Here is a 25,935-nt window from a genome sequence, read left to right on the forward strand (position 1 = left end):
GTTGGGTGGGGGGTCCCTCCTGTATGGCACTGACTGTTGGGTGGGGGGTCCCTCCTGTATGGCACTACCTTGGCTGCTCCACAGTGATAGGCCAGGGCTGAGGCTGGAGAACAATCCAAGGTGGACACATCTGGGGGGGGTTCCTCCACTTGGCAGGGCCGGCACATTCCCGCTGGGCTCAATGTCCCCTCCGATGGAGACTCCAGGTCCAGACAGTCCACCAGCAGCTGTTGATTGAAGAATTCGGGAAGAGGAAGTCTTGATATCAGCAGAACCGCAAGAAAACATTCCTCCTCCGAGGACACCAACATTAAAGTATGCTGCTCATGGGCGGGGTTACAACTCATAGGCGGGGCTATAGTTTTATTACATGCCGCAGCGCAATCCTCCTGTAGGCGACAGCATAACCATCCGTTTAGGAATCCAATGTCCTCCAATGGATGAGGGAGAAATTCACAGCCTCCCCCGGCCTGAGCCAAGAGCAGAGCGCCCCCCACAGGACTGAGAGCAGAAAGGAGACGACAACACCGACTGAAATTAATAAAATAGACCTTTATATATTATAATCGCAGAACTTCGAGGAACATTCCACATCTACTCCAATCAGAAAGGAGAGAAAATCGGACTATGACAGTGTGAGGGCACCGCCCATGTCAGGAGTGCCTGGAGCTGCAGAGCTGGGAAGGAGAGACCAGTGAGACTTGCTGGTCAAAGAGTGATAGTCTGCGGTGCGACTGCTGCTCAGGGAATGAGTGTAGCTGAGAGAATTGTGAATATAATATGAAGTCAGGCTGCTGGTCAGAGAGCAACAGTAACTAGGGACCGTCTGCGGTGCAACTGCTGGTCAGAGAGTGACAGTAACTAGGGACCGTCTGTGGGGCAACTGCTGGTCAGAGAGCGACAGTAACTAGGGACCGTCTGTGGGGCAACTGCTGGTCAGAGAGTGACAGTAACTAGGGACCGTCTGCGGTGCAACTGCTGGTCAGAGAGTGACAGTAACTAGGGACCGTCTGTGGGGCAACTGCTGGTCAGAGAGCGACAGTAACTAGGGACCGTCTGTGGGGCAACTGCTGGTCAGAGAGTGACAGTAACTAGGGACCGTCTGTGGGGCAACTGCTGGTCAGAGAGCGACAGTAACTAGGGACCGTCTGCGGTGCAACTGCTGGTCAGAGAGCGATAGTAACTAGGGACTGTCTGCGGTGCAACTGCTGGTCAGAGAGCGACAGTAACTAGGGACTGTCTGCGGTGCAACTGCTGGTCAGAGAGCGACAGTAACTAGGGACCGTCTGCGGTGCAACTGCTGGTCAGAGAGCGACAGTAACTAGGGACCGTCTGCGGTGCAACTGCTGGTCAGAGAGCGACAGTAACTAGGGACCGTCTGCGGTGCAACTGCTGGTCAGAGAGCGACAGTAACTAGGGACCGTCTGCGGTGCAACTGCTGGTCAGAGAGCGACAGTAACTAGGGACCGTCTGCGGGTGCAACTGCTGGTCAGAGAGCGACAGTAACTAGGGACCGTCTGCGGTGCAACTGCTGGTCAGAGAGCGACAGTAACTAGGGACCGTCTGCGGTGCAACTGCTGGTCAGAGAGCGACAGTAACTAGGGACCGTCTGCGGTGCAACTGCTGGTCAGAGAGCGACAGTAACTAGGGACCGTCTGCGGTGCAACTGCTGGTCAGAGAGCGACAGTAACTAGGGACCGTCTGCGGTGCAACTGCTGGTCAGAGAGCGACAGTAACTAGGGCCGTGGAAGTGTTACCAAAGCACAGATGTCCTCGGTGAGACTGCTGGTCAGGGAACTACTGTAGCTGAGAGCCTTGGACATGTGAACATGACATGAAATCAGACTGCTGGTCAGAGAGTGGTAACACTTCCACGGCCCTAGCTACTGTCACTCTCTGACCAGCAGTCTAACTTCATGTCATGTTCACATGTCTAAGGCTCTCGGCTAGTCATTCCCTGACCAGCAGTCTGACTCCAAACATCTGTGCTTTGGTAATACTTCAATGGTCCCTAGTTACTGTCACTCTCTGACCAGCAGCCTGACTTCATAGTATATTCACAATTTTGAGACTTTCAGCTACACTCATTCCCTGACCAGCAGTCTGACTCCAAACATCTGTGCTTTGGTAACACTTCCACAGCCCTAGTTACTGTCAAAGCACAGATGTTTGGTGTCAGACTGCTGGTCAGGGAATGAGTGTAGCTGAAAGTCTCAAAATTGTGAATATACTATGAAGTCAGGCTGCTGGTCAGAGAGTGACAGTAACTAGGGACCATTGAAGTATTACCAAAGCACAGAAGTCCTTGGTGAGACTGCTGGTCAGGGAATTACTGTAGCTGAGAGCCTCAGACATGTGAACATGACGAAGTCAGGCTGCTGGTCAGAGAGTGACAGTAACTAGGGCCATGGAAGTGTTACCAAAGCACAGATGTTTGGAGTCAGACTGCTGGTCAGGGAATGACTGTAGGTAAGAGACTTGTACATGTGAACATATGAAGTCAGACTGCTGGTCAGGGAATGACTGTAGGTAAGAGACTTGTACATGTGAACATATGAAGTCAGACTGCTGGTCAGGGAATGAGTGTAGCCGAGAGACTTGTACATGTGAACATATGAAGTCAGACTGCTGGTCAGGGAATGACTGTAGGTAAGAGACTTGTACATGTGAACATATGAAGTCAGACTGCTGGTCAGGGAATGACTGTAGGTAAGAGACTTGTACATGTGAACATATGAAGTCAGACTGCTGGTCAGGAAACGACTTAGCTGAGAGCCTCAGATGTGAACACGACATTAAGTCAGACTGCTGGTCAGAGAGTGACAGTAACTAGGGCCCTCAGCCATGTTACCAAATCACAGATGTTTGAAGTTAGACTGCTGGTCAGGGAATGATTACAGTTGGGGACCTAAGATATGTGAACACGACATGGAGTCAGACTGCTGGTCAGAGAGTGACAGTAACTAGGGCCCTCAGCCATGTTACCAAATCACAGATGTTTGAGGTTAGACTGCTGGTCAGGGAATGATTACAGTTGGGGACCTAAGATATGTGAACACGACATGGAGTCAGACTGCTGGTCAGAGAGTGACTGTAACTAGAGTCCACGTCACTGTTACCAAAGCAGGGATGTCAGAGTAGCTGCGTTTGGACACCTGAATGCTGTGACCACAGCACAGATGTCTGGCGTTAGACTAAAGGTCAAGGACTGACAGTTGCTGAAGATGTCAGCAGTGTGAATACCACAGAAGTCAGACTGCTGGTCAGGGAGTGACTAACTTAGGACCTTGGAAGTGTTACCAAAGCACAGATGTCAGGGAGAGACTTCCAGTCTGAGAGTGACTATATCTGGGCAGCATGGTACTGTAACCAAAGCAGAGACTTCCAGGTTAGAATGCTGGTCAGGGAATGACGGTAGTCAAGGACTACATGGAGTCAGACTGCTGGTCAGAGAGTGACAGTAGCTGGGACACATGGCCTAGTGGTGAGTGTTGTACCTGGAGGAGCCCAGTGACACCATACACATCATTCTCTTTGCTGGTCCCCTGGTGCTGCACAGTTTTGGATTAAAGGGCCCGTCTGTAATGCTGTCAGGGCCACGCTGTGCTCTTTTGGAAAAAGCGGAGATTACTGATTACATTTATAAAAATATTTCTTTATCTTGATTGTCAGAGCAGAAATTAGCATAGCCACGCCTTCTCTTCCTGTGCTAGGTACTTTGACCACCAATCAGGGTGAAGCACACCGGAGGAGGCGTGGCCATCATACGATTTGCTGCTGCAATACAGCCCTAATGAGCGGCTGAGATGATGTAATCATTGTACATGTGAAGGAAATGTTCAGCCTGTACACCATTATCCCTGGATGGATAAGTGGCCCCGAAGTCAGATCTGGCGATGGTCCCGGTGACAACACATTACCCTCCCTGGACGGAGTTCTGCTCCAAGCTGACCATCACAGAGAGCGAAGAGTTCGGGTTCAGCTCCATGTGACCGGAGATGGGAGGAGCCACCAATCCGATCACAGCTGCTACATTATACAACACATCTGATTTGCTGTCGCACAGACCTGCACACCCCTCCCCCGTACAAGATGGAGACAAGTCAGACGACATGTATTTTGCTCAGCCCAGTCGGTTTGCTGGTGATTGACCCCCAATTCAGCTGGTGCAGCTCCTCGGGGGAGCCCCCCTAAAAAAATCTCCCCGCCCACTGCCCCGCCCCAGAGTTTCCATGAAGACATTAAATTATACTCAACACCTTCAATTAAAAACAGATCATAAAAAGGCGGAAGTTCCGGGGTACCGCCCACCGCCTCCGCCCACTTCTCTGCCGACACACTCAATCCAATAAAGGGGGAGTTAGAGGTTGGTCCCGGTCACATGACCCCACAGCAAGGTCTCTTCCCTGGCGGCGTGCTTCCTCCGCAGGAGCGATGAGTTTCAGCAATGGCGGCTCTCCGCTGGAGGGAGTGTAATAGACGGGATTGGGCGGAGCCAGCTCAGTAGAGTCTTGCGCTTGGGCGGGGTTCTCGGTGCTGGGCAGGGGTGGAGCCTGTCGCTGTAGCTTGGCCGCCGCCCGCTGCCGTTTCAGCTCGGCGAGTGTGTGGTGGGAGCGTTCGTGGCTCAGGTCCTGGCAAAGCTCCGCCTGCGTGGCCAACTGGTAAGACACGCTGCGGTCCAGGCGCTTGGAGAAGGTGTGTCTGGGGGCGGAGCGAACGCTGCCATTCCTCTGCGACACCGGAACAGAATTCACCCGGGTCTCTGCCGCTCCACCGCCATCTTCTGCCTCCCCCCCCGGCCTCTGGGGGTCCGACTCCATCTGCGGGGGCTGGGAGACACAACAGGACATGGGATCAGAGGATGGAAATGAGTGTTCCCCCCATGTGATATTCATTGTGGGGATTCCCCCCCCCCCCCGGGGACACCCTCCCTCCCCACCTCTGGGGTCCGACTCCATCTGCGGGGGCTGGGAGACACAACAGGACATGGGATCAGAGGATGGAAATGAGTGTTCCCCCTGTGTGATATTCATTGTGGTGATACCCCCTCCCCCCGGGGACACCCCCCTCCCTCCCTGACCTCTGGGGGTCCGACTCAATCTGTGGGGGCTGGGAGACACAAACAGGACATGGGATCAGAGGATGGAGATGAGTGTTCCCCCTGTGTGATATTCATTGTGGGGATTCCCCCCTCCCCCCTCCCCCCCCCCCCCGGGGGACACCCTCCCTCCCTGAACTCTGGGGGTCCGACTCCATCTGTGGGGCTGGGAGACACAACAGGACACGGGATCAGAGGATGGAAATGAGTGTTCCCCCCGTGTGATATTGTGGGGATACCCCCCCCCCCGGGGACACCCCCCTCGCTCCTTGGCCTCTGGGGGTCCGACTCCATCTGTGGGGGCTGGGAGACACAAACAGGACATGGGATCAGAGGATGGAAATGAGTGTTCCCCCTGTGTGATATTCATTGTGGGGATTCCCCCCTCCCCCTCCCCCCCCCCCCCCGGGGGACACCCTCCCTCCCTGAACTCTGGGGGTCCGACTCCATCTGTGGGGGCTGGGAGACACAACAGGACACGGGATCAGAGGATGGAAATGAGTGTTCCCCCCGTGTGATATTCATTGTGGGGATACCCCCCCCCCCCCGGGGACACCCCCCTCGCTCCTTGGCCTCTGGGGGTCCGACTCCATCTGTGGGGGCTGGGAGACACAAACAGGACATGGGATCAGAGGATGGAAATGAGTGTTCCCCCTGTGTGATATTCATTGTGGGGATTTCCCCCCCCCGGGGACACCCTCCTGACCATCTGTGGGGGCTGGGAGACACAAACCAGACATGGGATCAGAGGATGGAGATGAGTGTTCCCCCCATGTGATATTCATTGTGGGGATTCCCCCCCCCCGGGGACACCCTCCCCTCCCGACCTCTGGGGGTCCGACTCCATCTGCGGGGGCTGGGGGACACAAACAAGACATGGGATCAGAGGATGGAGATGATGAATGTTCCCTCCGTGTGATAGTCATTGGGGGGATACCACTGCAGGCTGCCGGCATCAGAGAGGTGCACGAGCAACTGCCAATCCGAGGATAGCAGTATAATACCCCAAAAGTCCAGCGAGAGGCACTATAACCGTGTACACCCCCCCCACCACTACATCCGGGTACATCCCCCCCCCCCCCCCCCACCACTACATCCAGGTACATCCCCCCACCACTATATCCGGGTACATCCCCCCCCCACCACTACATCCGGGTACATCCCCCCCCCCCCCACCACTACATCCAGGTACATCCCCCCCCCACCACTACATCCAGGTACATCCCCCCCACCACTACATCCGGGTACATCTCCCCCCACCACTACATCCGGGTACATCCCCCCACCACTACATCCGGGTACATCCCCCCACCACTACATCCGGGTACATCCCCCCCCCCCCCCCACCACTACATCCAGGTACATCCCCCCCCCCACCACTACATCCAGGTACATCCCCCCCACCACTACATCCGGGTACATCCCCCCACCACTACATCCGGGTACATCCCCCCCCCCCCCCCCACCACTACATCCGGGTACATCCCCCCACCACTATATCCGGGTACAAACCCCCCAGAGCGGCACTACATCCGGGTATTTGATGCCGAGTTGCAGTACCGCCTCTGGGCTGTAGGAGGAGACAGACTCCTCCACTCACCGGTTGCTTGGGTTCTGTGCTGGTGGATTTGTCGTCCTCTTCGTCCTGAAGTTCGATCTCGCTCTCCCCGGGCCCCCCTCTGCTGCCACACCATGGCCTCCTTCTGGTGTTCCCGCCGGTACAGATTGGTGCGTTCCGTGACGCTCACCCTGCGTACCACCTTCCTGCAGACAGAACAGAGCCGACCAATCATCATCTCCCGCAGAACAGGACCATCCCCCCCGCTGTGTGAACTGCCACAGAAATGAGATCCTCCCCCCCCCCCCCCCCCAGAAATGAGATCCCCCCCCCCCGCTGTGTGAACTGCCACAGAAATGAGATCTCCCCCCCCACAGAAATGAGATCCCCTCCCCCCCCCCCCCCCCCCCCGCTGTGTGAACTGCCACATAAATGAGGATTCCCCCCCCTCAGAAATGATCCCCTCCTAACCCCCTCCACAGAAATTAGATCCCCCCCCTCTCAGAAATAAGTATCCCCCTCCCAACCCCCCCTACAGAAATGAGGATCCCCCTCCACAGAAATGAGATCTCCCCTCCACAGAAATGAGTATTCCCCCCCCTAGGGATGAAGCTCTCTCCCCCCACCTCAGAAATAAGGATTCCCCCCCCCCCAGGGATAACACTCTCTCCCCCCACCCCAGAAATGAGGATCCCCCTCCCAACCCCCTCCACAGAAATTAGATCTCTCCCCCCCCACAGAAATGAGATCCCCCCACAGAAATGAGTATCCCCCCCTAGGGATGAAGCTCTCTCCCCCCACCTCAGAAATAAGGATTCCCCCCCCCCCCAGGGATAACACTCTCTCCCCCCACCCCAGAAATGAGCATCCCCCTCCCAACCCCCCCCCCACACACACACACACAGAAATGAGGATCCCCCTCCACAGAAATGAGATCCCCCCTCCACAGAAATGAGTATCCCCCCCTAGGGATGGAAGCTCTCTCCCCCCACCTCAGAAATAAGGATTCCCCCCCAGGGATAACACTCTCTCCCCCCACCCCAGAAATGAGCATCCCCCTCCCAACCCCCCCCACACACACACAGAAATGAGGATCCCCCTCCACAGAAATGAGATCTCCTCCTCCCACCCCTCTCCACAGAAATAAGGATCCCCCCCCAGGGATAAAGCTCTCTCCCCCCCACCTCCATAAACAAGGATCCTTTGCACTGATGGGGGGTCACTTATTAGCCCCGTGTGTCTCTCCGGAACTAGTCCCCATTTACTACTAGAGTCTCTCTGAATCCGCCATCTTTCCTCTCACCAATGAGAGTCCCTCAGCGACCAGTACAGGCCTTCTTATTGGACACACAAGTGGTAGTGGGCAGGGCTTGGACCCCAGTAATAGGTGGGACTACTTCCAGAGGGGCGCACAGCAGGTGGACGTATAACAATCTGGAACCAGAACTTCTCTTTTAGAGGTGAAACTCGTCTGTCTGATTCAGGAACCTCTCGGGGTGGATGAGGAGTCACAGAGGGGGAGGGTCTTCCCAATTCTGGGGAAGATGATGCTGCAGGCTCCCTCCAGTGAAGTGGGAGGATTGGAGTTCAGGGTGGCAGAGGTCATGTGATCACTGGAGGGAGCAGCATTTTCCCCAGGAGGAAGTATTTCTGGGACCATCTATGACTCTCTATTCCTCTAACCCACCAAGACTGTTAGCATCCCCCAAGGACACCAAACTCCCGCTCACTCACCCCCGGCTGCCCGCACTCGACGTTCTCCTCTGGAGGGCGCTCTTGTGCTTGTCTTGGGATTTCTTGATGGCGTCCATGTTTGTGTTTCAGCTCCATCAGTTTGTTCCGAACGTCTTCATCTCCGCATACGTCTGAGGAATGAAGAGAGGAGTCTCGGTGAAGACCATTGGCTGGGTGTCAGGAGGTTATGAGTTCAGACATGGGTGGAGAACATCACACTTAAGATGGGCGGAGTACCAGAGAGAATTATGGGGGATGGGTAGAGCCAGTGAATCTCAATGGAGGAGATGAATGGAGGAGAATGACAAAGAGATCACCAGTTCAGTATTGATGTTGGGCAATCAGAATCAGGGCCAGTTCATCATTTCCATACACTCACCCCCCCCCCCCCCATATGGAGGTCCGACAGCCAAGATCTCACCTATGGTGAAGATATATATGGCACCCCCTTCCCCTACAAGTGGATTTTGGTGCATATACAAAATCTCAGGAAACCATCCCAGGAGGTCACACACTGAAAATCAGATATGAAATCTAAAAGACCCCAAATTTCCAGTCACAGATCCCACAGAGAGACCCAAATTCCTGGTCATCGATGTCCCACAGCGAGACCCAAATTCCTGGTCATCGATGTCCCACAGAGAGACCCAAATTCCTGGTCATCGATGTCCCACAGCGAGACCCAAATTCCAGGTCATCGATGTCCCACAGAGAGACCCCAAATTCCTGGTCATCGATGTCCCACAGAGAGACCCCAAATTCCTGGTCATCGATGTCCCACAGAGAGACCCAAATTCCAGGTCATCGATGTCCCACAGAGAGACCCAAATTCCAGGTCATCGATGTCCCACAGAGAGACCCAAATTCCAGGTCATCGATGTCCCACAGAGAGACCCAAATTCCTGGTCATCGATGTCCCACAGAGAGACCCAAATTCCAGGTCATCGATGTCCCACAGCGAGACCCAAATTCCAGGTCATCGATGTCCCACAGAGAGACCCAAATTCCAGGTCATCGATGTCCCACAGAGAGACCCAAATTCCAGGTCATCGATGTCCCACAGAGAGACCCCAAATTCCAGGTCATCGATGTCCCACAGAGAGACCCCAAATTCCTGGTCATCGATGTCCCACAGAGAGACCCCAAATTCCTGGTCATCGATGTCCCACAGAGAGACCCCAAATTCCTGGTCATCGATGTCCCACAGAGAGACCCAAATTCCTGGTCATCGATGTCCCACAGAGAGACCCAAATTCCTGGTCATCGATGTCCCACAGAGAGACCCAAATTCCAGGTCATCGATGTCCCACAGAGAGACCCAAATTCCAGGTCATCGATGTCCCACAGAGAGACCCAAATTCCAGGTCATCGATGTCCCACAGAGAGACCCAAATTCCAGGTCATCGATGTCCCACAGAAAGCCCAAATTCCAGGTAATTGATGTCCCACAGAGAGGCCCAAATTCCAGGTAATTGATGTCCCACTGAAAGCCCCAAATTCCAGGTCACCAATGTCCCACAGAAAACCCCACATTCAAGGTAACATGACAGTTCTGAGGAGAGCCACAGATTACAGGTCACAGATGCCCCACAGAGAAACCCATGGAGTGTTTTAAATTCAAGGTCTCAAATGTCCCATGGCGAGACCCCAACTCCAGGTCCCAGATGTCCCACGGACAGACCCAAATTCCTGCCATCAATATAGAACAAAAAGACCCAAATCTCTCTGACCAATATCTCACGAAGATCTTCAAATTCCTGTCATCACTATAAAATAGAGAGATGCAATTCTTGGTCACCAATGCTCCACGGAAAGCCCCGAATTTCAGGTCACAATTGTCCCATGGAAACTAACCCTAATGCCACCAATAGGCAGTGCCGGAGGAATCCAGGGACCAACCCAGACCAGAAATCCTACACATGGCCCTAGGGGGTCTTGGAGACTTCTTTAATATCTGTCTGTAGAAAAATGTGTACATTTCTGTTTTCAGTTCTGAAATTTTGGCTCCATAAATGAGGGAATCCCTGGAAACCGAATTCCAGCATGCTCTACACACATGGTAGGTAACTATTATTCCTGCCAGTCCCACCCAGAACCGCGTCCTCCGGGAAGGTAGACTCTGTCTCCAATGTGTTCTATTCCTTCAGTGATCCCTATGCCGAGTGCCATGCCCAGAATTCCTCACCACAAGGAGAAGGAGGATCTGATTGGCCCCTTTGTAGGAGTTCTATCAGGATAGATCTCAGGAGGCCTCATACTAAAGCACTGTGTGTGGCTATAACTGCATTGTGTGTAATGGCCGGTTCATGATCTGAAGGTCCAGACTTCGAGGACAACAGTCTACAGACTGACAACTGGGAATATGAACCCTTTATACACACCTAGTGGCGTCTCGTCCAGCAAGGACTTTGAATTCAGGTCGGCACCTTGAGCGACAAGCAGCTCCACCAGCTGGATCTGGAAGACAGATTGGTACATACACAGAGATCTGAAGACAGACATACGTTGTGTACATCGAGTGGGAGAGATAGAGGTGCCAATAATTCTCACCTGTCCCCAGCAGGCAGCGGCGTGGAGCGGTTCCCACCCATCGCAGTCCCTGGCGTTCACCGCGGCTTTATGATCCAGGAGCAGCTCGGCAGTGTCCAGGTAACCATTGGCTGCTGCGATGTGAAGCTGAAGAAGACAGGAGAACCAGTTCAGTACAGTGGGCGGGGTCCATGACAACCAATCACATCACACCTTTCACCATTGGAATTGTAAGAACAGGTAAATGCCGAGGTTTGGGGTTGGTCGGGATTCTGTGCCAGGTGGATGGTACTCTACACCAAGGATGGCCATACAGTGCTGTGAAAAAGTATTTGCCCCCTTCCTGATTTTTTTTGCCTATTGGTCACCCTTCAGTGATTCTGATCACCAAACAAATGTTAATTCATGAAGGTCACGCCACAGCACCTCCATCGGATTGAAGTCCCGACTTTGGCTAGGCCACTTCAAAACCTTCATTTTGTTTTTTGAGTCACTCAGAGGTGGACTGTCTGGTGTGTTTCGGATGATTGTCCATTGTGGAGCACAACCCAAGTGTGCTGGAGGAACTGATGGCCCAACATTCTCCTTCAGGATTTTCTGGTAGAGCGCAGAATTCATAGTTCCATCAACGATGCCATCAAGGTCCTGAACCTAGACCATCACACTACCACCACCATGTCTCACAGTTGGAATGATGTTCTTTTTATGAAATGCCATGTTAGTTTTACACCAGAGGTAACGGGACGCAAACTTCCCAAAACGTTCAACTTTTGTCTCATCAGTCCACAGAATATTCGCCCAAAAGTCTTGGGGATAATCCAGATGTTTTTTGGCAAATGTGAGAAGAGCCTTCGTGTTCTTTGGTCAGCGGTGGCTCTGGCCTTGGACCTCTCCCATGGCGGCCACGTTTGCCCGGTCTTTCTTATTGTTGAATCCTGAACACCGACCTTACCTGAGGCAAGTGAGGCCTGCAGTTCTTTAGATGATGTTCCGGGTTCTTTTATGGCCTCCAGGATGAGTCGTCGTCGGGCTCCTGGGAGTCATTTTGGTCGGCCGGCCACTCCTGGGAAGGTTCACCACTGGTCCACGTTTTCTCTATTTGTGGATAACGGCTCTCACTGTGATTCGCTGGAGTCCCAAAGCCTTAGAAATGGCTTCGTAACCCTTTCCAGACTGATACATGGCAAGGACTGTGTTTCCCACCTGTTCATGAACCCCCTTTAGATCGCGGCATGACGTGGTGCTTTTTAAGATCTCTTAGCGCGCTTCACTTTGTCAGTTTCTATTTAAGTGATTTCTTGATTCCACAGGTCTGGCAGTAATCAGGCCTGGGTCTGGCAACTGAAATTTAAATCAGCTTTCCATAAAATGTGGCTAATCACAGTTCATTAGTGGTTTTGCAGGGGGGGGGGCAATTACTTTTTCACACAGGGCCAGGCAGGCTGTTTTCCTTAATAAATGGAATCGTCATCTGAAAACGGCATTTTGTATTTCCTCGGGTTATCTTTGTGCAATAACATTTGTTTGATGATCGAAGTGACAAATACACAACAAACAAAAAAAAAAAATCAGGAAGGGGGCAAATACTTTTTCACAGCACTGTACATGTTGAGACTTCACACATTTAACCCGATCTACAGAAGTCTCCTCCATTCATGAGAAATCTCCCCCGCCAACCATCGGAATCTGACAAACACGCCCCCAGGATCTGGGCATGGAAGCGGCCTGGTCCTTGGCTTTCCTCTGCCGCCAGCAGCTTCCCGGATCATGGTATCTAGAACTGATCAGGAGAGAGGGTTCCCCTTAAAGGTCATGTGATCAAATGCTTCTTACATGCAGGTTCCGGGGTTCAGTACTTAACGTGCCCACACATGACCAGAGGCCCATGTGAGAGATGAGACGGAAGCCCCTAGAACGTCACAACTGAAACTTACCACCATCTGCTCCACAGGACCAACCTCAGCCGTGGTCAGATCTCAAGGGATGGTGACCAGTCAGCCACGGCAGGGCAAAGTCACCGCCAGGATGGGGGGGGGGGGGTAGGGCTCTCCAGAACAGTATTCTACAGAGGCTTTCCATCAGTAGGGTCCTTAAAGACACCATTTGTAGGCCAGACCGGGCCCAGAACAGCCCATTTCTAGGCCAGACCGGGCCCAGAACAGCCCATTTCTAGGGCAGAACGGGCCCAGAACAGCCCATTTCTAGACCAGACCGGGCCCAGAACAGCCCATTTCTAGGGCAGAACGGGCCCAGAACAGCCCATTTCTAGGGCAGACCGGGCCCAGAACAGCCCATTTCTAGGGCAGACCGGGCCCAGAACAGCCCATTTCTAGGGCAGACCGGGCCCAGAACAGCCCATTTCTAGGGCAGACCGGGCCCAGAACAGCCCATTTCTAGGGCAGACCGGGCCCAGAACAGCCCATTTCTAGGGCAGACCGGGCCCAGAACAGCCCATTTCTAGGGCAGACCGGGCCCAGAACAGCCCATTTCTAGGGCAGACCGGGCCCAGAACAGCCCATTTCTAGACCAGACCGGGCCCAGAACAGCCCATTTCTAGACCAGACCGGGCCCAGAACAGCCCATTTCTAGACCAGACGGGCCCAGAACAGCCCATTTCTAGACCAGACCGGGCCCAGAACAGCCCATTTCTAGATCAGACCGGGCCCAGAACACCCCATTTCTAGGGCAGACCGGGCCCAGAACACCCCATTTCTAGACCAGACCAGGATATCCAATTACTGGGGTTCCAGGGGTCCCCAGTCATATTTCCTGCTCTCCGGGTATCCTAGGTCCTCTGGGTAATGAGATGAGCCGAGACGTCTCCGGCGCAGTGAGGGAGTCACATGACACCAGGAGAGCCGCAGACATGAGAAGCTTCAATTATTCATGGGGGGGGAGGGGGAGACTCTGGAGGAACGCGGCTCTACCATCGGTGACTCCGGAGATCTCCTTCTATACAAAGTGTAGGGACCGGGACTGTCACCAATAAATGATCAGAGCCGGGAGCCCAGTCTGTGAATTGGGGTCCCCGTGGGCTGGCCTGGGTCTCATTGCCCTCCTGCCGGTGTCATGTCTGAGCCCATGTCTGACCTGCTCTGTAATTGGACGCAGCCCTCCCGAGATCTGTGCGTGACGCAGGTGGAATGCAGACCCGGCACCCAATCACAGGGGAGTCAGGTGCTGCTGCCCATCTCTACCTAGACCTGCCCCAGACAGGAGAGGACACCCCCCCCCCCCCCCCGGAGTGTTCACCATTGGTCAGAACATGTACGCTGAGCAGCATCACCTACAAATACGAACTGCGGGGGCGTGTCATAAAGGACACGCGACACACACACCGGGGGCGTGTCATACAGGACACGCGACACACACACCGGGGGTGTCATACAGGACACGCGACACACACACCGGGGGCGTGTCATCATACACGACACGCGATACACACAGCGGGGGCGTGTCATACAGGACACGCGATACACACAGCGGGGGCGTCATCATACAGGACACACGAAACACACAGCGGGGGCGTGTCATCATACACGACACGCGATACACACAGCGGGGGCGTGTCATACAGGACACGCGATACACACAGCGGGGGCGTGTCATACAGGACACGCGATACACACAGCGGGGGGGTGTCATACAGGACACGCGATACACACAGAGGGGGGCGTGTCATCATACAGGACACGCGATACACACAGCGGGGGCGTGTCATACAGGACACACGATACACACAGCGGGGGCGTGTCATACAGGACACGCGATACACACAGCGGGGGCGTGTCATCCAGGACACACGATACACACAGCGAGGGCGTGTCATCATACAGGACACACGATACACACAGCGGGGGCGTGTCATACAGGACACGCGATACACAGCGGGGGCGTGTCATACAGGACACGCGATACACACACCGGGGGCGTGTCATACAGGACACGCGATACACACACCGGGGGGCGTGTCATACAGGACACGCGATACACACAGCGGGGGGGGTGTCATACAGGACACGCGATACACACAGCGGGGGCGTGTCATCATACAGGACACGCGATACACACAGCGGGGCGTGTCATCATACAGAACACGCGATACACACAGCGGGGGCGTGTCATCATACAGGACACGCGATACACACAGCGGGGCGTGTCATCATACAGGACATGCGATACACACAGCGGGGGCGTGTCATCATACAGGACACGCGATACACACAGCGGGGGCGTGTCATCATACAGGACACGCGATACACACAGCGGGGGCGTGTCATCATACAGGACACGCGATACACACAGCGGGGGCGTGTCATCCAGGACACGCGATACACACAGCGGGGGCGTGTCATCCAGGACACGCGATACACACAGCGGGGGCGTGTCATCCAGGACACGCGATACACACAGTGGGGGCGTGTCATCCAGGACACGCGATACAAAACAGCGGGGGCGTGTCATCCAGGACACGCGATACACACAGCGGGGGCGTGTCATCCAGGACACGCGATACACACAGCGGGGGCGTGTCATCCAGGACACGCGATACACACAGCGGGGGCGTGTCATACAGGACACGCGATACACACAGCGGGGGCGTGTCATCATACAGGACACACGATACACACAGCGGGGGCGTGTCATCATACAGGACACACGATACACACAGCGGGGGCGTGTCATCATACAGGACACACGATACACACAGCGGGGGCGTGTCATCATACAGGACACACGATACACACAGCGGGGGCGTGTCATCATACAGGACACACGATACACACAGCGGGGGCGTGTCATCATACAGGACACGCGATACACACAGCGGGGGCGTGTCATCATACAGGACACACGATACACACAGCGGGGGCGTGTCATACAGGACACACGATACACACAGCGGAGACGTGTCATCATACAGTACACGGGATACACAGGGCGGGGGCGTGTCATCATACAGGACACGCGATACACACAGCGGGGGGCGTGTCATACAGGACACACGATACACACAGCGGGGGCGTGTCATCATACAGGACACACGATACACACAGCGGGGGTCGTGTCATCCAGGACACACGATACACACAGCGGGGGCGTGTCATCATACAGGACACGCGATACACACGGCGGGGGCGTGTCATCATACAGGACACGCGATACACACGGCGGGGGCGTGTCATCATACAGGACACGATACACACAGCGGGAGCGTGTCATCATACAGGACACATGATACACACAGCGGGGGCGTGTCATCATACAGGACACGATACACACAGCGGGAGCGTGTCATCATACAGGACACATGATACACACAGCGGGAGCGTGTCATCATACAGGACACACGATACACACAGCGGGGGCGTGTCATCATACAGGACACATGATACACACAGCGGGGGCGTGTCATCATACAGGACACACGATACACACAGCGGGAGCGTGTCATCATACAGGACACATGATACACAGCGGGAGCGTGTCATCATACAGGACACATGATGCACACAGCGGGGGCGTGTCATCATACAGGACACATGATACACACAGCGGGGGCGTGGCATCATACAGGACACATGATACACACAGCGGGGGCGTGGCATCATACAGGACACACGATACACACAGCGGGGGCGTGGCATTATACAGGACACGATACGCACAGCGGGGGCGTGGCATCATACAGGACACGATACGCACAGCGGGGGCGTGCATCATACAGGACACGATACGCACAGCGGGGGCGTGGCATCATACAGGACACACGATACACACAGCGGGGGCATGGCATCATACAGGACACATGATACACACAGCGGGGGCGTGTCATCATACAGGACACATGATACACACAGCGGGGGCGTGGCATCATACAGGACACACGATACAAACAGCGGGGGCGTGTCATACAGGACACACGATACACACAGCGGGGGCGTGTCATCATACAGGACACGTGATACACACAGCGGGGGCGTGTCATCATACAGGACACACGATACACACAGCGGGGGCGTGTCATCATACAGGACACGTGATACACACAGCGGGGGCGTGTCATCATACAGGACACACGATACACACAGCGGGGGCGTGTCATCATACAGGACACACGATACACACAGCGGGGGCGTGTCATCATACAGGACACGTGATACACACAGCGGGGGCGTGTCATCATACAGGACACACGATACACACAGCGGGGGCGTGTCATCATACAGGACACACGATACACACAGCGGGGGCGTGTCGTCATACAGGACACACGATACACACAGCGGGGGCGTGTCATCATACAGGACACGTGATACACACAGTGGGGGCGTGGCATCATAGAACATATGGTGTTATCTGTCCAATGAGAGGAGTCTATACATCATAATAAAGGTGGGATTGGTGATTGGCAGATGAGATTCCAGAATATTTCCTCCACTCACCAAACTGGTGCCGGACTCATCCTGAGCGTTCACCTCGGCCCCCGACTCCACCAGATGCTGAATGTCGCTCATCATTCTTCTCTCAGTGGCGGCACGTGACTCCTCGATCTTCTCCTGAGTGATTCCTGAAGAGAAACAATGAGAGGCGGGTAGAACGTGGGAGCAGAACGTGGGAGCAGAACGTGGGAGCAGAACGCGGGAGCAGAACGCGGGAGCACAACGTGGGAGCAGAACGTAGGAGCAGAATGTAGGAGCAGAACAAGGAGAAGAACGTAGGAGCAGAACGTGGGAGCAGAACGTGGGGAGCAGAATGTAGGAGCAGAACAAGGAGAAGAACGTGAGAGCAGAACGTGGGAGCAGAATGTAGAACGTGGGAGCAGAACGTGGGAGCAGAATGTAGAACGTGGGAGCAGAATGTAGGAGCAGAACAAGGAGAAGAACGTGAGAGCAGAACGTGGGAGCAGAATGTAGAACGTGGAGCAGAACGTGGGAGCAGAATGTAGAACGTGGGAGCACAACGTGGGAGCAGAATGTAGAACGTGGGAGCACAACGTGGGAGCAGAATGTAGAACGTGGGAGCACAACGTGGGAGCAGAATGTAGAACGTGGGAGCACAACGTGGGAGCACAACGTGGGAGTAGAACATGGGAGCAGATCCTAGAAGTAGAACGTGGGAGCAGAATGTAGGAGTAGAACGTAGAAGTAGCACGTGGGAGCAGAATTCAGGAGCAGAATGTTGGAGAACGTGGGATAGGATGTAGGAGTAGAACGTGGGAGCAGAATTTCGGAGAACGTGGGAGTAGGATGTAGGAGCAGAATGGGGGAGTTGATGGCGGTATATCTCACCCTCCTGGATCGCCCCGTAGTCGTGGTCCCTCGGTGGCTGCCCTTATCACCCCATTATTTTATTCCTTCACTGATGAAGGTCATTGGAGCGTTCCACTGACCACATTTTCCTTCCTGAATTCCAGGACAATGGCAGTTTCTTCCATTATTCTGGAGCCACTCTGCAATTTGGGGGGTGAAGTCTGACCAGCCATTGCCCTCCCATGGTTTCTGCTCAGAGAAGATACAGACGTGGGACTGGGACACTAACCTTGCTCCGCCATGGCGGTCTCGATGTGGTCCAGTGTGACATCATCCTCACAGAGGTCATAGGGCATATTCCCATCAGAGTTCACAGCCAGGAGGTTGGCATTGCTGAGGAAGAAGTATAGACAATGAATCCACCTGACCCCCATCATCCACACGTGGCCCCATACCTGACCCCTCCAAGGCTCATCACTCGTACGTGGCCTCACACCTGACCCCCATCCTCCACCACTCATCACCTGTACGTGGCATCACACCTGACCCCCATCCTCCACCACTCATCACCTGTATGTGGCCTCACACCTGAGCCCCATCCTCCACCACTCATCACCTGTACGTGGCATCACACCTGAGCCCCATCCTCCACCACTCATCACCTGTACGTGGCATCACACCTGAGCCCCATCCTCCACCACTCAACACCTGTACGTGGCATCACACCTGAGCCCCATCCTCCACCACTCATCACCTGTACGTGGCATCACACCTGAGCCCCATCCTCCACCACTCATCACCTGTATGTGGCATCACACCTGAGCCCCATCCTCCACCACTCATCACCTGTACGTGGCAGCAAGGGCTGGACTTGCACCCTCCCCTCCAATGGTCATGTGATGTATTTTAGACTTCCCAGCCTCCACTGTGCACAGACCACACCCACTCCTCATACACACTGCACCCCTCCCCCTCTTACTGTTTGATGAGAAGTTCCACCAGGTGGAGGTGTCCACACGTGGCCGCGGCATGCAGAGGAGTCCACAGCTCACTGTCACAGGCGTTCACATCGGCCCCGCCCCCGACCAGCAACCCCACCATCTCCGCAAAGTCATCGATACAGCACTGGGGAGGAGACACAGCGTTCAACTCCGCCCACTGCCACAGTCCCTCCGCCCCCAGAATCCCTCCTCCCGCCCCCAGAGTCCCTCCATCAGAGTCCGATTCCTCCACAGCCCCATGTGACATGTATCGGTGGTGTCTGTGGGGCGGCTCACACTGACCCTCTCTGTGGTGACAACACTTTCAATTTTGTGCCGCCTCTTAGAAGCCGTGACACCAATACCACCCCCTTATCTCCCATCTCTCCCTGCATACCTACCTGCGGCAACGTCCCCGGGGGTCACCTCCCTGGGGCAACGTCCCCGGGGGTCACCTACCTGCTGCAACGTCCCCGGGGTCACCTACATGGTGCAGCGTCCCCGGGGTCACCTACATGGTGCAGCGTCCCCGGGGTCACCTACCTGCTGCAACGTCCCCGGGGTCACCTACATGGTGCAGCGTCCCCGGGGTCACCTACCTGCTGCAACGTCCCCGGGGGTCACCTCCCTGGGGCAACGTCCCCGGGGGTCACCTACCTGCGGCAACGTCCCCGGGGGTCACCTACCTGGGGCAACGTCCCCGGGGGTCACCTACCTGCTGCAACGTCCCCGGGGGTCACCTACCTGGGGCAATATCCCCGGGGGTCACCTACCTGGGGCAATATCCCAGAGGGTCACCTACCTGGTGCAGCGCTGTCAGGCCGTCCTCGTTGTACAGGTTGGCGCTGAATCCGCTCTGCAGCATCTGCCGAACTGCAACAGAAAACAGGTCAGAGGTCAGAGCGCTGGCAGGAGGGGAGTGGGGGTGTGGATGGGGCCCGGGATGTATCCAGGACATATGGAGGGGAGATGGGGCCCCGGGCCCTGTGATGTATCCGAGACATATGGAGGGAAGATGGGGCCCCGGGCCCTGTGATGTATCCGAGACATATGGAGGGAAGATGGGGCCCCGGGCCCTGTGATGTATATCCGGGACATATGGAGGGGAGATGGGGCCCCGGGCCCTGTGATGTATCCGAGACATATGGAGGGAAGATGGGGCCCCGGGCCCTGTGATGTATCCGAGACATATGGAGGGGAGATGGGGCCCCGGGCCCTGTGATGTATCTGGGACATATGGAGGGGAGAGGGGGCCCCGGGCCCCGTGATGTATCCGGGACATATGGCGGGGAGAGGGGAGATGGGGCCCCGGGCCCTGTGATGTATCCGGGACATATGGAGGGGAGATGGGGCCCCGGGCCCTGTGATGTATCCGGGACATATGGAGGGAAGATGGGGCCCCGGGCCCTGTGATGTATCCGGGACACTCCGGGTTGGGTGCGCCGTGTTCTGTTTGATTTGGCTCCGGGTCGGCTCATTATAAATCTCCATCCTGGAGACGCCTTTAACCCCCGACACCCCGCTGGCCTCTCCACAATCGGGCACAAAGGGCAAACGGGGCCCCCCTAGGGCCCAGAGGAAGAACGGTGCACTCTGAGGGACCCGCTGGGGTACAGAGGAGCCACACCTGCAGAACTGGCCCCTGCACTGACTCTACCACCATTTCGGGGCCCCTCAGTGCTCCACCCTGAACTGTCAACTAACAGAACCTCCAGCAACCAACGAGGGCCGGGACTCCCCCACAGCCGTCCAATGGAGGGCTCATTCCTCAGCATCGGGCCCCCAGAAGAGTCCCGGGGCCCCAGTCTGTCAGTATACTCCGATGTGTGGATGGCATGGCGGGGGTTAAGGATTTCCCTGAGAGGAGGAAGCGGCACATTTCCTGAGTCCAGGATATCACCCCCCCCCCCCTCCCCGAGAGCCAAGAATGCCGGAATTCCCGAACCCCGCCCGAACCACGCCCACCAGATCAGTGGAGGACTACAACTCCCAGCAAAGCCCAACTGGGACCGAGCGCCCCCCACACAGGAGATCCTGCCCCCCCCCACCAGGAGATCCTGCCCCCCCCACACACCAGTAGATCCGCCCCCCCACACAGGAGATCCTGCCCCCCCCACCAGGAGATCCTGCCCCCCCTCACACACACACACACCAGTAGATCCGCCCCCCCCCCACCAGGAAATCCTGCCCCCTCCCCCACCAGGAGATCCTGCCCACCCTCACCCACACCAGTGGATCCTGCCCCCCCCACACCAGGAGATCCTGCCCACCCCACACACCAGTAGATCCGCCCCCCCCACCAGGAGATCCTGCCCCCCCACACACCAGTAGATCCCCCCCCCCCACCAGGAGATCCTGCCCCCCCTCACACACACACACTAGTAGATCCGCCCCCCCACCAGGAAATCCTGCCCCCTCCCCCACCAGGAGATCCTGCCCACCCTCACCCACACCAGTGGATCCTGCCCCCCCCACACAAGGAGATCCTGCCCCCCCCACACACACAAAAAGATCCTGCCCCCCTCACCAGGAGATCCTGCCCCCCCTCCCACCAGGAGATTTGGGGCCCCACAGGCACAGAGGTGGCTTCACCATCCATCACCTAAAGGAGATCTCCGCACAATGTATTGGTAAAGGAATCCCGGCTTATGATTGGTCATCCTGAACACAACGGGACCAAAGATGGAGGACCAACCTTCTGCCGGCTCTAACCAATGGAAGAGGAGGAGAGGGGGACGGGGGGGGGGGAGGGGGAGGGGGGGCGGGGCTCCATCAATGGATCCCTTCAGCTTAGATCTCCGGATCGGAATCATTGACAAGAAACAACAGTGGGAACGCCCAGCAGAGGGGCCAACAGGACACCAACCAGGGACGGCACTGATGGGGCCCCAAAGGCCTATGATGAAGAGAGAGGGCAAGAGAGGCCGGGGGAGGGCAAGAGAGGGCCAAGGGAGGCCGGGGGAGGGCAAGAGAGGGCCAAGGGAGGCTGGGGGAGGGCAAGAGAGGGCTAAGGGAGGCCTGGGGAGGGCAAGGGAGGGCCAAGGGAGGCCTGGGGAGGGCAAGGGAGGGCCAAGGGAGGCCGGGGGAGGGCAAGAGAGGGCCAAGGGAGGCCGGGGGAGGGCAAGAGAGGGCCAAGGGAGGGCAAGAGAGGGCCAAGGGAGGGCAAGAGAGGCCGGGGGAGGGCAAGAGAGGGCCAAGGGAGGCCGGGGGAGGGCAAGAGAGGGCCAAGGGAGGCCGGGGGAGGGCAAGAGAGGGCCAAGGGAGGCCGGGGGAGGGCAAGAGAGGGCCAAGGGAGGGCCAAGGGAGGCCGGGGGAGGGCAAGAGGGGGCCAAGGGAGGCCGGGGGAGGGCAAGAGAGGGCCAAGGGAGGCCGGGGGAGGGCAAGAGAGGGCCAAGGGGGGCCGGGGAGGGCAAGAGAGGGCCAAGGGAGGCCGGGGGAGGGCAAGAGAGGGCCAAGGGAGGCCGGGGGAGGGCAAGAGAGGGCCAAGGGAGGGCCAAGGGAGGCCGGGGAGGGCAAGAGGGGGCCAAGGGAGGCCGGGGGAGGGCAAGAGAGGGCCAAGGGAGGCCGGGGGAGGGCAAGAGAGGGCCAAGGGGGGCCGGGGAGGGCAAGAGAGGGCCAAGGGAGGCCGGGGGAGGGCAAGAGAGGGCCAAGGAGGCCGGGGGAGGGCAAGAGAGGGCTAAGGGAGCCCGGGGGAGGGCAGGGGAGGGTGGGGGTGGGCAAGAGAGGGCCAAGGGAGGCCGGGGGAGGGCAAGAGAGGGCCAAGGGAGGCCGGGGGAGGGCAGGGGAGGGTGGGGGTGGGCAAGAGAGGCCCAAGGGAGGCCTAGTGAACTACCAGAGAGAGGAGCAGTGTTGTGGAGGACGGGGGATGGGCTCTATACCTCCCGACACTCTACAATGGAATTCCAATATGTCCACTTAATGGGAAAAGTATCAGTTTCCATATCTATAAATACCGTCCAGAATCCACACCGGACACCCCTCCCCCACTGTGCACCCCTCCCCCACCGCGCACCCCTCCCCCACCGCGCACCCCTCCCCCACCGCGCACCCCTCCCCCACCACGCACCCCTCCCCCACCACGCACCCCTCCCCCACCGTGCACCCCTCCCCCACCGTGCACCCCTCCCCCACCACGCACCCCTCCCCCACCGTGCACCCCTCCCCCACCACACACCCCTCCCCCACCGCGCACCCCTCCCCCACCGTGCACCCCTCCCCCACTGTGCACCCCTCCCCACCACGCACCCCTCCCCCACCACGCACCCCTCCCCCACCACGCACCCCTCCCCCACCCATGGGATGTGGATGGGTACAGATCTCTCTGGCAGAGGAAATGTCAGACAAAATGAACACAATAGGTGTCACTGACAGAACAATCTGACGATGGTGTCACCGTTCAAACAATCTGACGATGGTGTCACCGTTCAAACAATCTGACGATGGTGTCACCGTTCAAACAATCTGACGATGGTGTCACCGTTCAAACAATCTGACGATGGTGTCACCGTTCAAACAATCTGACGATGGTGTCACCGTTCAAACAATCTGACGATGGTGTCACCGTTCAAACAATCTGACGATGGTGTCACCGTTCAAACAATCTGACGATGGTGTCACCGTTCAAACAATCTGACGATGGTGTCACCGTTCAAACAATCTGACAATGGTGTCACCGTTCAAACAATCTGACAATGGTGTCACCGTTCAAACAATCTGACAATGGTGTCACCGTTCAAACAATCTGACGATGGTGTCACCGTTCAAACAATCTGACGATGGTGTCACTGACAGAACAATCTGACGATGGTGTCACTGACAGAACAATCTGACGATGGTGTCACTGACAGAACAATCTGACGATGGTGTCACTGACAGAACGATCTGACGATGGTGTCACTGACAGAACAATCTGACGATGGTGTCACTGACAGAACAATCTGACGATGGTGTCACTGACAGAACAATCTGACGATGGTGTCACTGACAGAACAATCTGACGATGGTGTCACTGACAGAACAATCTGACGATGGTGTCACTGACAGAACAATCTGACGATGGTGTCACTGACAGAACGATCTGACGATGGTGTCACCGATGGTCTGATATTTTGTATCTTGGAGATGGATGGTCCAATTGTTCTGAGCACATGGATGGGTGGAGGCGGCTCGGTCTGCCATGTCACCGCTGTGCGCTGTGGCGCAGTTGGTATGAAGTAGGCGGAGTCTGACCTCCTTGGCTGGCAGTTTATACTGCAGATGTCTCCAGTTTCTCAGTATGATTCCCCTCCCCCGCCCGTGCTGATATATATACACCCGTCCTCTGTAATTATTCCCAGAAACCGGCATTTATGTGGGGAACGGCGTCCAGCCATGACACCGACACCACCCGGCACTGACTGACCGGAGACATTCCTGTACTGCGCTCTGGTATGCAGCACCATCACAGGTCCACGAATGGGGCCACGTTCCCGGGGTGAGCGGCACCATCACAGGTCCACGAAAGGGGCCATGTTCCCGGGGTGAGAGCGGCACCATCACAGGTCCACGAATGGGGCCACGTTCCCGGGTGAACGGCACCATCACATGACCACGAATGGGGCCACGTTCCCGGGTGAACGGCACCATCACATGACCACGAATGGGGCCACGTTCCCGGAGTGAGCGGCACCATCACAGGTCCACGAATGGGGCCACGTTCCGGGGTGAGCGGCACCATCACAGGTCCACGAATGGGGCCACGTTCCCGGGGTGAGCAGCACCATCACAGTTCCACGAAAGGGGCCATGTTCCCGGGGTGAGAGCGGCACCATCACAGGTCCACGAATGGGGCCACGTTCCCGGGGTGAGCGGCACCATAACAGGTCCACGAATGGGGCCACGTTCCCGGGGTGAGCAGCACCATCACAGGTCCACGAATGGGGCCACGTTCCCGGGGTGAGCACAGACGGACAGAAAACGAGCGTTTCACGTCATTTGATTCCCTCCACCGCTCCCTACTAATATTAAATGACAGAATGCCGCAAAAGGAATGAGACTCCCTCCAGAAGATGGAGATACCGGCCTGGGTGACCCTCGGCTGGATGACTACCATGTGACCATCATGCCGATCCCCGGCAAAGACGCCGTCCTCCTCCACCCACAGACCAATCATCGGCAGGATTAGTGGCAGATCCAGACCGGAGATCCAATTCATTACTGAAATACCAACCCCCCCCCCAATGAGATATACCGACCTGGGGGGGGGGGGGGGGAGAGACACTGGGGCCTCCACTGGACTTCATGGAACCCTTCTCCTAAAGTTCGGTTGGAGTTCTGGCTCTTTTCTGTGTTTGGATTTGTACGGTGTCACCACTGAGCCAAGCCCGCCCCTACAGATGGGTGGTGTACTAGAACTTCCAACCACCAATCATCTATCTACCCAACAATCTAATAACACCCCATCTAGAGCCACCACCCATCAGCACCCCGTCTAGAGCCACCACCCATCAGCACCCCGTCTAGAGCCACCACCCATCAGCACCCCGTCTAGAGCCACCACCCATCAGCACCCCGTCTAGAGCCACCACCCATCAGCACCCCATCTAGAGCCACCACCCATCAGCACCCCGTCTAGAGCCACCACCCATCAGCACCCCGTCTAGAGCCACCACCCATCAGCACCCCGTCTAGAGCCACCACCCATCAGCACCCCGTCTAGAGCCACCACCCATCAGCACCCCGTCTAGAGCCACCACCCATCAGCACCCCGTCCACCTAACACCACCAACAGACCGCACTGTCCAA

At 56.5% G+C, this 25,935-nt stretch overlaps 1 protein-coding gene across 1 annotated transcript; it reads right to left on the bottom strand.

Annotated features, from left to right (window-relative positions):
* Window positions 1–532: 532 nt before the first annotated feature.
* On the bottom strand, window positions 533–20,929 carry LOC149428398 (protein phosphatase 1 regulatory subunit 16A-like). The gene is given in 12 exon segments (XM_089667465.1): window positions 533–4,418; window positions 4,421–4,829; window positions 6,699–6,764; window positions 6,766–6,862; window positions 8,391–8,464; window positions 8,466–8,521; window positions 10,772–10,847; window positions 10,941–11,066; window positions 17,366–17,490; window positions 18,462–18,565; window positions 19,152–19,297; window positions 19,955–20,929. Coding segments are annotated over 12 exon segments (1,899 nt in total). The 5' UTR covers window positions 20,534–20,929; the 3' UTR covers window positions 533–4,377.
* Window positions 20,930–25,935: the final 5,006 nt, after the last annotated feature.

The sequence above is a fragment of the Staurois parvus genome, unplaced genomic scaffold, assembly GCF_062004578.1.
Source record: "Staurois parvus isolate SC_StPar_1 unplaced genomic scaffold, SC_StPar_1.0 ptg003265l, whole genome shotgun sequence".
NCBI classification, from domain to species: Eukaryota; Metazoa; Chordata; class Amphibia; order Anura; family Ranidae; genus Staurois; species Staurois parvus.